Source organism: Corapipo altera, unplaced genomic scaffold (genome assembly GCF_003945725.1).
Source record: "Corapipo altera isolate COAL_440 unplaced genomic scaffold, ASM394572v1 48b, whole genome shotgun sequence".
NCBI lineage: Eukaryota > Metazoa > Chordata > Aves > Passeriformes > Pipridae > Corapipo > Corapipo altera.
The window spans coordinates 10,880,083-10,894,401 of NW_020884884.1; the positions used below are offsets into that span (position 1 = coordinate 10,880,083).

General features: G+C 38.0%; 1 protein-coding gene across 3 annotated transcripts in view; it reads right to left on the reverse strand.

The window, feature by feature from the left end:
- Positions 1-14,319, reverse strand: part of BABAM2 (BRISC and BRCA1 A complex member 2) — a 168,913-nt gene that overhangs the window by 68,810 nt on the left and 85,784 nt on the right. For all 3 annotated transcript variants that reach the window (XM_027641655.1, XM_027641654.1, XM_027641656.1), the window contains exon 7: positions 8,132-8,241. In XM_027641655.1, coding sequence (XP_027497456.1) covers positions 8,132-8,241 — 110 coding nt within the window. The remainder of the gene's footprint in view (positions 1-8,131; positions 8,242-14,319) is intronic.

Here is a 14,319-nt window from a genome sequence, read left to right on the forward strand (position 1 = left end):
ATTACATTTATGGATAAATTAGCACAAGCCTCAAACTTGTCAGGTAATTTTTAAATTTGATGCCATCATTAACTTCGCAGGACATTTCTTCTGCAAGAGCTATTTAACTACAAAGAGACAGTCTGTGGAATTAAGCCTGTTTAATAACAGAAAAACTACTCCTTAAATTGTGATTTCCCAGGAACTCTGTATCTAACTGTTGTTTGTTTTTTTTGGTTTTTTTTTTTTTTGTTTGTTTGTTTGTTTTTTAGTAGCATTTAACAACAGTATATTATCCATGAAAGAACAAATAACTTGGCCCTAGAGAAACTCCCTAAGTTCCTCTATGTATAAATTTTACAATTCAGATAGGACTCGATTTTTTCATTGCATTTTCAAAAAAAACTGAGTCAGTAATTTTTAGGTTAACATTTGACCCCAGTTACCAGACCTTCCTGCTTGCTCTATTACTGCCATACCACAAACCATAGAATAAACCAGATGACACCTGTTTCAAATTTCTCTGGTCAGCCTAAGTAACTTTATGGAAAACAATTCAAGGAGTGCAAGCTGGCTCTACTGCTGGTCCACACAGTTCTTTAGAACAAAAGGTTCTACACAAAAAACCCAAAAGATTCCTATTCATTCTTGGGTATGAAAAAAATCCTGCCACCTGTGACAGACACAGTTCACTACTAACATGGATCGATTCTGTTCAGCAAGCTTCTTTTCTCCTACAAAAACGCTTCAGGAAAGGAAGATGAAATCTGCTGTGTGTGTTCTGATGTATTAGGGACACATCTGAGAAAGGCACTTCAGTACTGCACCAGGAATGTCAGAATGGCAATAAAAATACCCTCCAACACTCTAAACTGTAAGAGTAACACAGGCAGTAGAACAGACAAAAACACTTGGATATATAAAAAGAAAAGTAAGACCTTTTACAAAACTAAAATGAATTTTAGTAACAAAGTAAATACAATCTAAGAAAATAAATTAAAAAATAATCCCTATGGCAAATAAAAAGGAAGACTTTAAAAGTAATAAGTATGGTCTAACTAGTATTGAAAATGACAGCAATTTTCAATATTGTTGCCAGAATTAATTTTGACTAATTAAAAGTGCTGTTGACAATCTCACTGTACAAAGATACAAGTTTAAATATATGGGCAACAGTAAAGAACCCAAAACACCTGAATAATAATAATAATAATAATAATAATAATAATAATGGTGTCTGACATCCTAAAGAAAAATGACTTTGTTCCCTTTATCCTTCATTATCACTCTTTGTAGGAGGGTAAACATGTCTAGAAGCAGTAATACCACAGTAAAATTGCTGAGGAGGATATTTTAGTAGAGTACAGCTTTACATTTAAAAATGCCTGTGTTGAAACAGGGATCATTACAATGAAAGGTGGTAAACTCATAGTACCTGACAAATAACACGATAGAGAATTGTATGTTTAATTAGGGTAGCCTGAAATACAGTGTATGTGCCCAAGTGAAAAAATGCAACACCTTAATGGAGGGATTTGATCTAAAGGTAACAAATGTGTTTAAAACTTCTGAAATTCCTGTAGACTATTCTACCCTAGCCAGGAGTATGTAGAGGAAGGGAGTTGAAGAGGGCTGTGTTGAATCACCATTCCATTTTCTTTTGTGATTTCTTACTAATTCATTTATCTATATGTGTTTTTCAATCATACAGGAACATACTTTAAGTGGTAAAGTACTTGATATATCATATAAAAATATTCCCTGTACCATCATGTTACAGAACCTTATGCATACAGGCTGACACTCAGAGGAAAAGCTTCCAGGAAGACACAAACCCTTCCCAACATTCAGCTCTAAGTTTTGCTCAAGGAAACACTGAGCTCTGGATTGCCACAAAACGCGCATCAGACCAAAAACTGCCCCTTATGTCCTATATGAGAAACTGGTAGCTCATTACCTAGCAATAAAATCAGCCCCATTGAACTGCCTCAAGTATTTCTTACCGTGACAAATAGGTCTAATTGCTTAGTCTCTTAACTGAAAAAAGCCACCTTAAAAATCTCACTATCTGAACCATTTAAAGACAGCATTAACATATCCTGCATTAAAGCACCATTTAGATGATGGACACATAATCTTATCTCTTCTACAACTATTTTCACTAATTGCTCTATGGTAGCTTCAGAAAAAAAAAAAAAGGAACAATCAGTACAATTGAACACCTGGAATAGAAGTACAAGTGGATCTGTTTTGACTGCCAGTCTCTGTCTGCCCTGATCTCTTCTGAAGCTGTCAACAGGCCATCAGAAGTTGGCCACAGCAAAACAGATGATTTTTAGAACACAGGAAGAGTTGCAAAGCAGAGGTAGATTGGCAATCAGGTTATGGTACTGGCTACAGTTTCAGAAGGTTTGATTGATGGGGACACAGCACACAGAGCAGGTAGTAGATACGTCTGACTCACTGGCCAAGCACTGCATAGAAGCATGACCAAAAAAGGCTTAATGGAACAGAAAGTGCTGCAAAGCAACAGTCATTTCTCCTTCTTCCCAAGGATGCAAAGACGCTCTGGGATTTGAAGAAGCCATTGACTGTCTTGGCTGCCTACTAACAATTCTCCTGAACTCATCGACTCAGATGCACAAGCACATTTTAATATATCAAACAGAAGATCTTACTTCTGACTTCTACAAAGACAGACATATAAAAAGGTCTAAGGATGACCACTCATTCAGTGACTGTGTATTCATAATCATTCTGAAACAGCAGGCTTCAACTGGTGGCAATATGGCATGCCAGCTACAAAGGTGAAGTCCTTCACAGCGCCCCTGTACCTCAAACACAGCAAGAGGCAGTACTCGGCAGTAAATTCTATGGTTTTCCTCCTCCAGCTCCCAGCAGAAAGCACAGGTAAAAGACAGGAAATACCTTAAAGCAAACATAAGTCCTTAATTTGCCCTTCATTTTTTTTTTACATCAGTGAAAAACATACAGAAATTTTCAAAGCCTAAGAGTTCAGACCAGGTTCTTGTTATTCTCCTCTGCCCGTATTAGAAGGTTAAATGCAGTCACCGAACTGTGCATACCACCCTCAGTCACGAAGAACCCTCTGGCACAGCTCCCAGACCAGTAAAAAACGACCATTTCAGTCCCCAAAGCATGGAGCCTGATCCATTTAAGCAAAACAAGTTCTACTGACAGCTGGTTTTCTTAGCATATTCACGTCTGCGTATTTATCAGAGAAAAGCCCTCCAGGACAACAGTGTTTATTGCAGGATTATTTCTGTGAACACAGGGAAGACAGAACTCACTGAGTAACAGTGTTTCTACCCTTATATATTTTTTCTTAAAATGTGAACCAAGATGAACCCAGTTTTATTTTCTTTAGCATGGATGACTCATGAAGCGAAAAAAAATTACATATATAATTTTTTTTCTTTTAAGAAAAAACCCCAGAACCTTCTGATCCACATTCATCTGTAGTATGCTGACACATATTTTAAACACTAATATAGAAATGAGCTGTTCAATCCTGCACTGACTGTCTGGATTTAGAGTCTAATGACTTTTAATAAACAGAAAACAAAGATGCGATGGACAATTTTATTAAAAATTTCATTAACATATGAATATCTAATGTACTTCCACTAGAAAGGCAATTTTGAACAAGCAAGATGCTTTCTACCGACAGGTTTTGAGATGTTATGAATAACACATGAGATGCGGTAGACATAAAGGGTAAATATCCCAGCAGCTCCTCGTTGTGCCGAAGAGGGCAGAAACAGCCTCAGAATGCATCTGTGCCTACCTAGCTCAGCTTTATGACCCTCCACCCAAAGCACAGCAGCTATCAGTGAAGGATGGAAGAGCATCCTGCAACAAGTCCCACACCCTGAGGTGGGAGGAGGTGAAGGATGAGCTGTAGACACACACTCATGGATGCTGATGAGCACCATCCTCTCAAGTTGTGTGGTCAGTCTGTGCAGTTTCTCAGCTTACCACTTCCTCCAGAAGCGTGCAAAAACTGTTTTCTATGATAATAGAGTAAAAATGGTAGGTTTTCTTCAAATAAATACAAATCATAAATACCTCATGTTTTCATTTTAACTGTATCTAATTTTTGAAATAACTGAAAGCAACTGTTATTGGCATCTATATGGTTACTGATGCAGCACAACAAAGAAAAAGAAAAATTCTTCAAATTATAAAATGAAAGCTTTTTTAAGTGACTGATTTCAAGTTAAGGAACTATTAACTAAAAGTTGCTGTTAATGAGTTTTGAACAATTAGTATCGAAATGAATGTTTTCAAATTAGCAAGTTTTAATGAAAGAATTAAACCAGGTTATGAATAGTTGTTGCTGAGATTTTTATCAATTAACACAAACGTTTCCTGTCCCAAAGTGTGGGCTTGGTTGTTTTACTGTAAGAACTGGACTTGACACTCTGTAGCCAGATATTCTCTACTGCATTTCTACCTCCTGCTTCAATATGTGAGCTTTGTCAAGCCAAACCACAAAAGGTGGACATTTTCCTCATTTTGGAAATCTCTTCCAGAGTCTATGACAAAGTACAGTCAAAGTCTTGCTAGCATTATGTTTGCTATACATCTAAAACCAGAGCAATCATGCTTTACAAAAACCCTTCAAAACAAAAAAACTATATTCATATTGCTAGGACTCAAATTCGCTGACAAGATCTGTGGGTATGTATCATTTTTAGAAAATGCAACGTGGGAATGCATGTTTATATGGCAAAGCACAAAAGCAATGAAACCTCTTGGGAAAGAGGAGATAACTCACGTTACACAAACAGGCCCTTTGCTCTTATTTCTCTACAAAGCTGACATGTTATTTCATATGTCAGGAAAATGCTATTCCTGTTTGCTTGTTCTTCCTAAGGTGAACAGATTTTAGTATTAGCAAAATAATTGTGGGAATTCGGTATTTTTCCTGTTTTGTTGAGTACTTGGGGATGTTATGTTGGGAACTATCAACCACTACTTAGTTCACTTCAAAATCTGCTGCATAAAAAAAAAATACACTGGTAATTTGCTTACATGGCTTTTGTAGATACAATTACTGCTAGCAGCAGGAAAGAACTTTTATAAGCAGAACACAATTCAAATGTAACATGCCATGGACTCAAGTCATTAAACTAATCCTCAGGGCTTCTTGAGGCCTTTTGTACTTTTGGCAAAAAGTATAAAGAAGTATGCATTGTGGCTTCAGTTCCCAAACACTGGAAAGTTAAATATCTAGACTGTCAGCCCCTGCTAAACAGAGCAGAGATTGGTTTTGGGAAAAGAACAAGAGACGACTACATCTTTTGTTATTAAAGCACAATTGAACAAATATTAGAAGCATACCCATATATTTTTTCATGGTACATAAAAAAGTAGCCAGTAGAACTAAGGGAGGTGCAACAGCTCACAAGCAGCTCTGGTATTACAGGTTACCAGTACCTAGATACTGTGATGAAATTGAGATAGATGAGTGAAGTATCTTGACTTTGATACATCAGTAATGTGCCATGGTGTGGCACGGAACTCCAGTGTTTAGTGGCGTGATTTTAACATGACTACATAAATGATGAAGCCATAAATACATCAGACATGTCAGATATGTACCAACACCCCTCAAATATTTTTCTGCTGTATCACTCTACATCACACATCTAACATGAGATATTCTTTAGGGTTCTGAGAGAAAATGCAATACTTTTAGGAAGAAAAAGAGTTCCTTTGTATTGCTATTCTGCTGCGTATCAAGAGGTTAACACCTTTTTAAAGGTACTATTGAAAGTGGGAAAATAAGCAATGTATTCATTAGCTCATGGATCATTTAGACAGACATACCTGGGTGGCCTGAAATACACTTAAACATCAATATGTGACTACAACTGAAAATACAATGGTGACTAACGGCAGCCCATTTGCTTTTAGAAGAGCTCAGAAGAAGAATCCTTTGATACATGGAAGGATAATTACATGTTGGACTACAATTATTCCCTCAATTAATGCTGACAAAAAGTAGTGAATTGATATAAAAAATGAAAATATAAAAGCTACTAAATGTCAGGAGTCATGGAATCTCCTGAGTTGGAAGTGACCCACAAGGATCATCAAGTCCAGCTCCTGGCCCTGCACAGGACACCGCAACAATCCCAGCACGTGCCTGAGACTGTTGCCTAAAAGCTCCCTGAGCTCTCTCTCAGCCTTGGGGCCATGACCACTTCCCTGAGGAGCCTATTCCACTGCCTGACCACCCTCTGGGGGAAGAACCTTTTCCTAATATCCAACCTAAACCTTCCCTGACACAGCTCCAGCCATTCCCTTGGGTCCTGTCACTGGTCACATAGAAAGCAGAGATCAGTGCTGCCCCTCATGAGGAATTATTTAATATTTTGATTTGTACTCTGTGAAACTACATAAGCTCAGAGCATGAGGCCGAGGACTCTGTGCACCCTGACAGTCTCAGCCCAGCCCTGGGCCTCTTGAGCTTATCAGAAACACTGTCTGTTCCCAGGGACTAACAGGTGTCTAACGAGCACCTGTTTTTTAACGAGCAGACTTGGAAACTCATTCTTCTTGCCTGAATAACAACCCAAGTGGGATAATATTTTTGCTACTGAATCTTCAAAGAGAGTTCCTGATTCGAACTGTAGCCAGGCAGAAAATTGCTATGACTAAAGCCTACTCTTTAACAACTCTATAAACAGCAGTCCAAAGTGAGACCCTTGGAGCTCTTGCTTCCCAGAAGGTCAGAGAATGTGTATGTCTCAAAACACTGATACCGGATAGCTGTGGAGCCAACCAAAGACTCCTGGTAACATCTAAGGACTGTTGGTATTAACAGCCCTGTGACAGCAGGAAGTGCCTCTGTGTTCCAGGTCCTGAGGCTGCTGCCCTGCTCCCACCCGCCTGGGCCCAGTCCTTGTTCTATGCCCAGGGTCCCGCTCCGATCCCAGTCCCATCCTGGTCACGGCTGCCCAATCCTAGCTCTGTGACAAATGCTCAGGCCCCCACTCCTGCATTCTCTCTCCATCCTGATCCCAATCCCAGTCCTGCTCCTATGACCCATATCCAGGGCCCTGCTCCAATCTCTATCCCGATCTTGCTCCTGGTATCGATATATGCTGTCTGTTTGAATGTATTTTCTTAAATAAAGTATTCTAAAGCCTTATGCCTTTATCTAAATCAAATCCTGGTTTTTGTTGTCTAAACTGCATCCAAGAGTTTATCCAGATCAATGCTCTATTGAGTAAAATGTCAAAATACCATGTCTCTTCACTCACAAAAACTTTATCCCCAAGTTATTATAAAAGTGTGGTAGTCAGTATTTCCTATCTTTTCTTCTCTACAAAGAAGAATCATCACCAGTTCAGAGGAAAGTAACTGCAGTATTAACCAAAAAAATAACACATCACTCAAACAATGCTGGATCAGTTTGATTGTGATATACTTGAAATGTCTAACATAGTTACTTTTTTGACACATTACAGGACTGAGATACTGAAGGGAAGAAGAAGCATTTAAAACATTCTTAATTCCAGAAAAGGAATAAAAGAAATTTAATAAAAACAGATTGATTTCTAATCATCACCCTTCCATTTTAGGAGCAGAAATTTGTTTCTCAGCAAATCTCTTTGCCAACTGGTAAACAAATCAGTAAGGTTCAACACTCCTAAAATGAAATATTCAGATATTCTTCTGAGAAAAGTAACCTATAAACCTGCAAATTCCTAAAACACAGCTAACAAAGCCCTTTAGCTGCTACAACAATACTTTACTCAAATGTATTATGTTTATGCAGAGAACTTACCTTCCAAATAGAAAAAAAAAAATCCCCCATCTCACAAAAGCTATCAGCTATACCATAGGAGGCATTCAAATATTCTGCTACAGGAAAATACAGTATAGTTTTCAGAGATTATGATGCTACAAGAATATCAGGCATATACAAAACTAGCTGAAAGAAGATCTATCATTTCTCCACCACACATACACTTGCAGTAATCACTATAACTTTCAGCAATTTGAAGCAATAGCATGTTATCACCTAGTCAACGTTTCTCACACATATCAGGAAAAAACTGTAAAGTTCAGAAATGAAGTAGAATAAACATTCCGGAAAAAAACCTGTCTCACTCACTGTTCAATACGTGGGGAGAGGTACAGCTTCGGAAAAACCTGAGTAGCTTCTGCATCCTCAAAACTAACAGAGAGAAGTGCAACATCTTCTCCAGGATCTTCATTCACATCCTGTACATAAAAAAAACCAAACAAAAAAACCCAAAAATAAAATGGTAAATAACAAAATGAGTACTTATAAGTTTGCAGATAACAACTAATAAATCAAATACCAATTTATTTAGGAGATGTTTAAGTGAGGAATTTAAAGTGTAACCATTGTAAAACAGGTTGCAAATTTATTCTTTCTTATTACATGAGTACTTAACAGTACTAATTACTGTAGTGATTTCTTTAAAATATAAAAATAAAATTATTGGGTTACCAAGTATGCAGTAGTGTAGTAGCTCTCCTTCCACTAGGTAAACTATAAATTTCAGTAAAGATACAGATTTCATTTTTTGGAATTCCTGGTTTAACACTAACATCAGATGCAGATGCCAAAGAATTTTTTAAAATGTTATAATATCACCGAGTTATGACCACAGATTTTACATTTGTTATTTTTCAAAGTAGTATATGGTCAAAATTTTTTGTTGTATTAAACTCCTACTTATCTTTAGGACAAAAAACATTTCTGCAATCAGAAATTTATATCTAGAAGTCACTGTCCCCAAGTTTCATGCAAATTAAACCCATGCATTTCTTTCAGCAAAGACTACATACTCCATAAAAGTACTGTAAGAAAAAGAAATCTATGCTAAATACAAGTCAATGCATTCACAGTTGAGACTTTCTTTATATCAGAACAATCAGTTACAGCTTTGGGATCATCTAGAACAAATTGTTTCTGGTTAGGACCTGACAGCCCTCCAATTCATAAATCACATACAGTACAAACCAGTGTATTTCTGCTATGCACAACTTCATTTAAGCTCTTAACCTCTACACAGAAAGTAATCTTAGTGGTGCAGTCACCTTCATTGACAGCAAATACCATGGTGCCACTTGCTGCTCACAAATAAATGCACATGTCTGTGCATATGTACACAGGAACTTGCCAAGATGCATTTGTTTTCATCCGTTTTGGAAAAATAAGAGAGGAAACAGATAACCTAGCAAATTATGTGCTCAAAGCAGGATCAACATGGTGCAGAGTGCCCTGGTATGCTCTGTCCTATAGGCAGCTGTGAGGAAGGAACATGCAAACCACTTAAATATTGCTAGGAGACCCTGCCCTATCTGGGGAGAAAAAAAAATAAAGTGAGTGCTGAGTGGTTTCAGGAAGGCAACCTCGTGGCATTTGAAGCTTTGGCAGGACTGAAACTGTTAAAGTCCAGAGAGACTTGCTGCATACCAGTTATTACGTGCAGAATACAACATGCCAAGAAACTTAGTGATAAGCTGCAGGGAAGAATAGGTCTTAAAAAAGCCTAATTGTCTTAGATGAAAAATGAGATGGAGCTGACAGTGTTTTCTTAAATTCTGCCTTGGTGTGCAGCTCACTTCTGACAGCTGAAAGAAAACTGTACTTTTAGAACTGCCTGTGAAACGGTCACGAGAACACTGTAGCTGGAAATCAGAATAGTTTTAACCCGAATTTGCAGGACAACACTCTATGTGAGTAGTGAGGACAAACAATAGCTGTTGTCCTGTTGGGGTACGATCAGTTTACGGTTGGGATCATATGACATGGTTCTCTGTAACTGCAATGGACAGGATCTCGTGACCCAATATGTTCCCTTAAGTGTTACGTTTTCAAATGGTACTATCTTCTACACTAGAAGAACCAGAATAGTTTACAAAACCTTTATCAACAAGACAAACAACAACAAAATATATGCAAGAGTGCAGTTCACCCTGACCTTTCCCCCAGTATTTTATATATTTCTATCATAAAGGAAAAAAAATAAGGAACAGCTTTCAATCCTGAAGCTGAGTATGGCATTAACTGGCTTTTTCCCATTAATTTTCTAATTGTCAATCAAATGAAAAGAACTATTAAGACAGATTAAACTAATGATTTAAAAGATTTTATTTTAATAGGTATTCTTCAAGAGATGACAAGTACATATAATGGTTAGGTTGACGAGAAGCTCAATGTGACCCAGTGACGTGCACTTGCAGCCCAGAAAGCCAACTGTATCCTGGGCTGGATCAAAAGCAGTGTGACCAGCAGGTCGAGGGAGGTGATTCTCCCCCTCTACTCTGCTCTTGTGACACCCCACCTGGACTACTGGGCCCAGCTCTGGGGTCCCCAAGAAAATAAAGATATGGACCTGTTGGAGTGAGTTTAAAGGAGGGCCACAAAGATGCTCAGAGGGTTGAGAACCTCTCCTGTGAAGACAAGCTGAGGAAGTTGGGGCTGTTCAGCCTGGAGAAGAGAAGGCTCTGAGGAGACCTTATAGCACCTTCCAGAAGCTAAAGAGGGCTACAAGAGAGCTGAGGAGGAAACTTTTCACAAGGGCATGTAGTGACAGGACAAGGGAGAATGGCTTTGCATTGAAAGAGGGTAGGTTTAGATTAGATATAAGGAAGAAATCCTTCACTTTGAAGGTGGTGAGACACTGGAACAGGTTGCCCAGAAAAGTTGTGGATGCCCCATCCCTGGAAGTATTGGGTGTCCCAGACTGAATGGGACTTCGAGCAACCTGTCCTGTGGAAGATGCCCCTGCTTATGGCAGGGGATTGGAACCAGATAATCTTTAAGGTCCCTTCCAATCCAAACCATTCTGTAATTTTGCAATATAATACATCCACTTTTGTGTGTATAGAGCTTTTCCAAGACCATATTATTTTGTTTGTAAGTATTTTCAAATAATTTGTTTTTACAGAATAGAATCTACATGCATTTTACAGGCTACATGGACAATAAACCCCTTATTTAGACTTGCATTTATGATTAGTGCTTAAGTAGATGTGCATATATAGTTTGACACCATGGAGAAGACCAGTTTCTAGAATACCAGCAGGTGCTTACTGATTACAGGAAGTCAAAACAAGGAAAAAGAAAAACCCGACTCCAAAACAGACTAGGTGAACACCACTATAGCATCCATTACCACGTACAGTAATATTACATTCTATTTTCTACAGTCACTAGTGGCTTCTTTAATATGAAGATTCATGCCAGTGGAAAAAAAACACACAACCACATAAATCATCACTGTATGTGATTTGCATGTTAAGCTGCAGTAAAATTAAGTGTGTAGTAAGAGTAATAAATTGAGACACGATCTTTTTCCATTTACAAAAATACCACACAACAAACACTACTGCAACTCTTGCTGCCAGCAGAGCACTATATTATGTTCATACAGCTACTGTCCAGTGCAAATCCACATTAAGAAATTGGCATTCTTCTATAACTACCACTTGTCAAATGGCTGCACATCTGCAGCCCTGAGAAATGAAAACTGTAACTTAAAAAAGACCCAAACCCCCAGCATTCCTGTAGGTTTTAAAAGATGCAGTGCAGTAACACCATGAAACTGCTTAACCTTATTGCTCAGGTGGCTGCAGATTTACAACAAACTCCCTTCTATCTGACACCATACCCTTTATTCCTTTCAGACTTTGTTACTTTTATTTATGCTTGGCAGAACTGCATTCAATGCTAGTATGTCTGTTAAAACTGCCGTTTATAAAACTAAACCAAAACCACATGTTCTACAGATAAACTGTGGAAAACTTTTCGACTAATAGACCTTTTTGATGTTGTCTGTGCCAGTTACAAATTAACTCTTTGAGCTATCTCTCTCCTGGTCATCTCTAAAAACTTGTCAGTCATTAGGTGAGAAGATGAAGCCTTCTAATACCAGACAACAACATTTGCCCAGAACAGGGGCTGAGATCCTTCCATTACACCAAGGGGTCCAAAGGCAAAGCTTGTTTTAATGCTTCTTATCAAACTCTGCACCAGCAGCATCTTCCCTTTTCCCATTTTGGAATGCGTATTTATATAAAAGAATAGGCTAGATTTAAATAGAGTAGCAAAGTGAAAATCGCCTCTATTCTTGTTTTTCAGTTGGCTTCATAAGAGAGAGTGACATTGCTTTGCCAATACTAGCCCCTTTTAGGAAAAAAAAAAAAAGAGGTTGTTGAACTAAAGTCACGTTTCATTTTTTAATATTTAAGTAGCCATGCTTCTTCTCCTCATAATTTGTATTTAACTCATGACACTTAATGCTAGATGATTTTATTAAACAAATTAATTCTATTTTCAAGAAAAATTGATTTTGTAAAAATTAAGAATGGCAATTTTCTATAAATGTTAGATGCCAAGGTTAGAACTGCCATAACACAGTGCCATTTTATACTCACAGAACTTTTTCCACACAGGACTCTACAGAAGGTATTACTAAAATGACTTCTAACTGAACAGAGAACACATCCTGGGCCACAGGAATGTTGAGGTTTAAAATCTGAATGTAAAAATGTTTGCGATCCTTAGTTAAGCACATGCTAATGCACACCTTTTAATTTTTCCACAACAGTCTCACGCCTGATAGTAAGAATACCCAACTTCTAGTGTTGGATTTTTTACACCATAGTGCCCTAGATTTTCATAGTGCCTTTCTGCCATCTTGCTACTATTTATTTTTTTTTAAATAATCTTTTCCTCATTTCAGAAAATGTCCATTCAAATTAAACAGGAAAAAAAATGGATACACCATTTAACACTGAAAATAAACAGTTTTCTTTCTCAAGAACTGCAAGAGGTTTCCTATGTTTACAGAGTACTTTGCACAGGGGAGATTGATCCTTGATTAAACCTCCAAAGTAACGTGGTGGGAAAAAAACAACAAAAAAAAATCTAGAAATTTTCAACCCATAAGCTTTTTTCTATTGTAGAAATCTAGCAACAATTTACAAGAATAAATAAAACTTTTCATAAACAGAAAGCTCACGGTATTTGATTCTAATTTACCCTCTGTCTGCTTAGCCAGTGCAGATAAAAGGTTCATTAAGTATGTATCTTCAAAACTCAAGAATGAGAGGCCATGTGAAAATATAAATGCAGCACAGAACACACGAAGATGGAAACTTTAACACATTTAGAATTTTTTCCCCCAAAATACTTCATGAAAAGACTTTGGGTATTACAAAACCCCAAAGAAAAACTTAAAATCCTTCTTCCAATTGTATCAGCACTGTCTAAACAATCATTTGTTACTTTTCCATTCGTATTAATCTCAATTTACATTCAAATGCATTCTTCAATGTTTACAGCTGCTCCCTTTGCAAGATACTTAATCTTTTTACAAAGTTAGTATGAGTTGTTTATGAAAATTATCATCAAACTCACTTTAAATACACCATCCAAACGGCATTGTTTTCTTGTATCCTACCTACTGTAATTGAAAACTGGGAATTTACTGGAACTGACAATTTATTATGAGTCAGATGGTTGATAGCCAGTCCAACCAAAACATCTGCTCCACACAGTCACAACTGCTATAACCCATTTCCTCTTGTGCCTGGAGTCCAACCAAGTTGTACGTTACAGTTCCTTTGCCTTAAAGATGCAGACTCTGGAAAATCAGTCATTACCTTTTCTTAGTTATCAACGAAGAATTGCCTTGCAGCCTCTGATTAGAGTATACTTTTGAGAGGAGGTATTTCTGTATTTGGCACACAAGTGCAATTCCCTGCACCAAACAGCAATGGATAAAGTGGTAGGTACCCTAGTCCTATGGTGGGCAGCAGCAGGACCTGTCCTTCCATGGAAGTGAAAGACTTGAGAGGCAGGGGGCATGAGACTGGAAGGAGAACATGCAATGGACTGATGCATATATCAAGGACATGGCATTAGGAACTTGGTTTAGCGTGAGTAACAAGAATGAGAAGAAAAGAAACTTAGAATTTGGTAGAAAGGATGGGAAGGTATGTGCAGGAAGAGTACTGGCATGCTTTGGGGAGGACAAGCCACTTTTGGCCTAGGGGACTGTAGGAAATGAGATGAAGGAGCTGGGCTTCTGGTAGGGCTCTTAAGTTGGTACTGCAGGTACACACGGCAATTGGTTTGGGGATAAAAGTGAGGGAAGAAACAGAACACAAAGTGTTCAACCTACTGTTCCTTTGAAAAACGAGATGCCACACAGACGGCTGATATTGCAAATGCCTCCCAACAATATGGTCAGGGCAAATCTGCTTCAGGAGGTCACCAGCCCCAGTGGACTGCTCCTACCTCTTCCTGGAGGTTTCTGA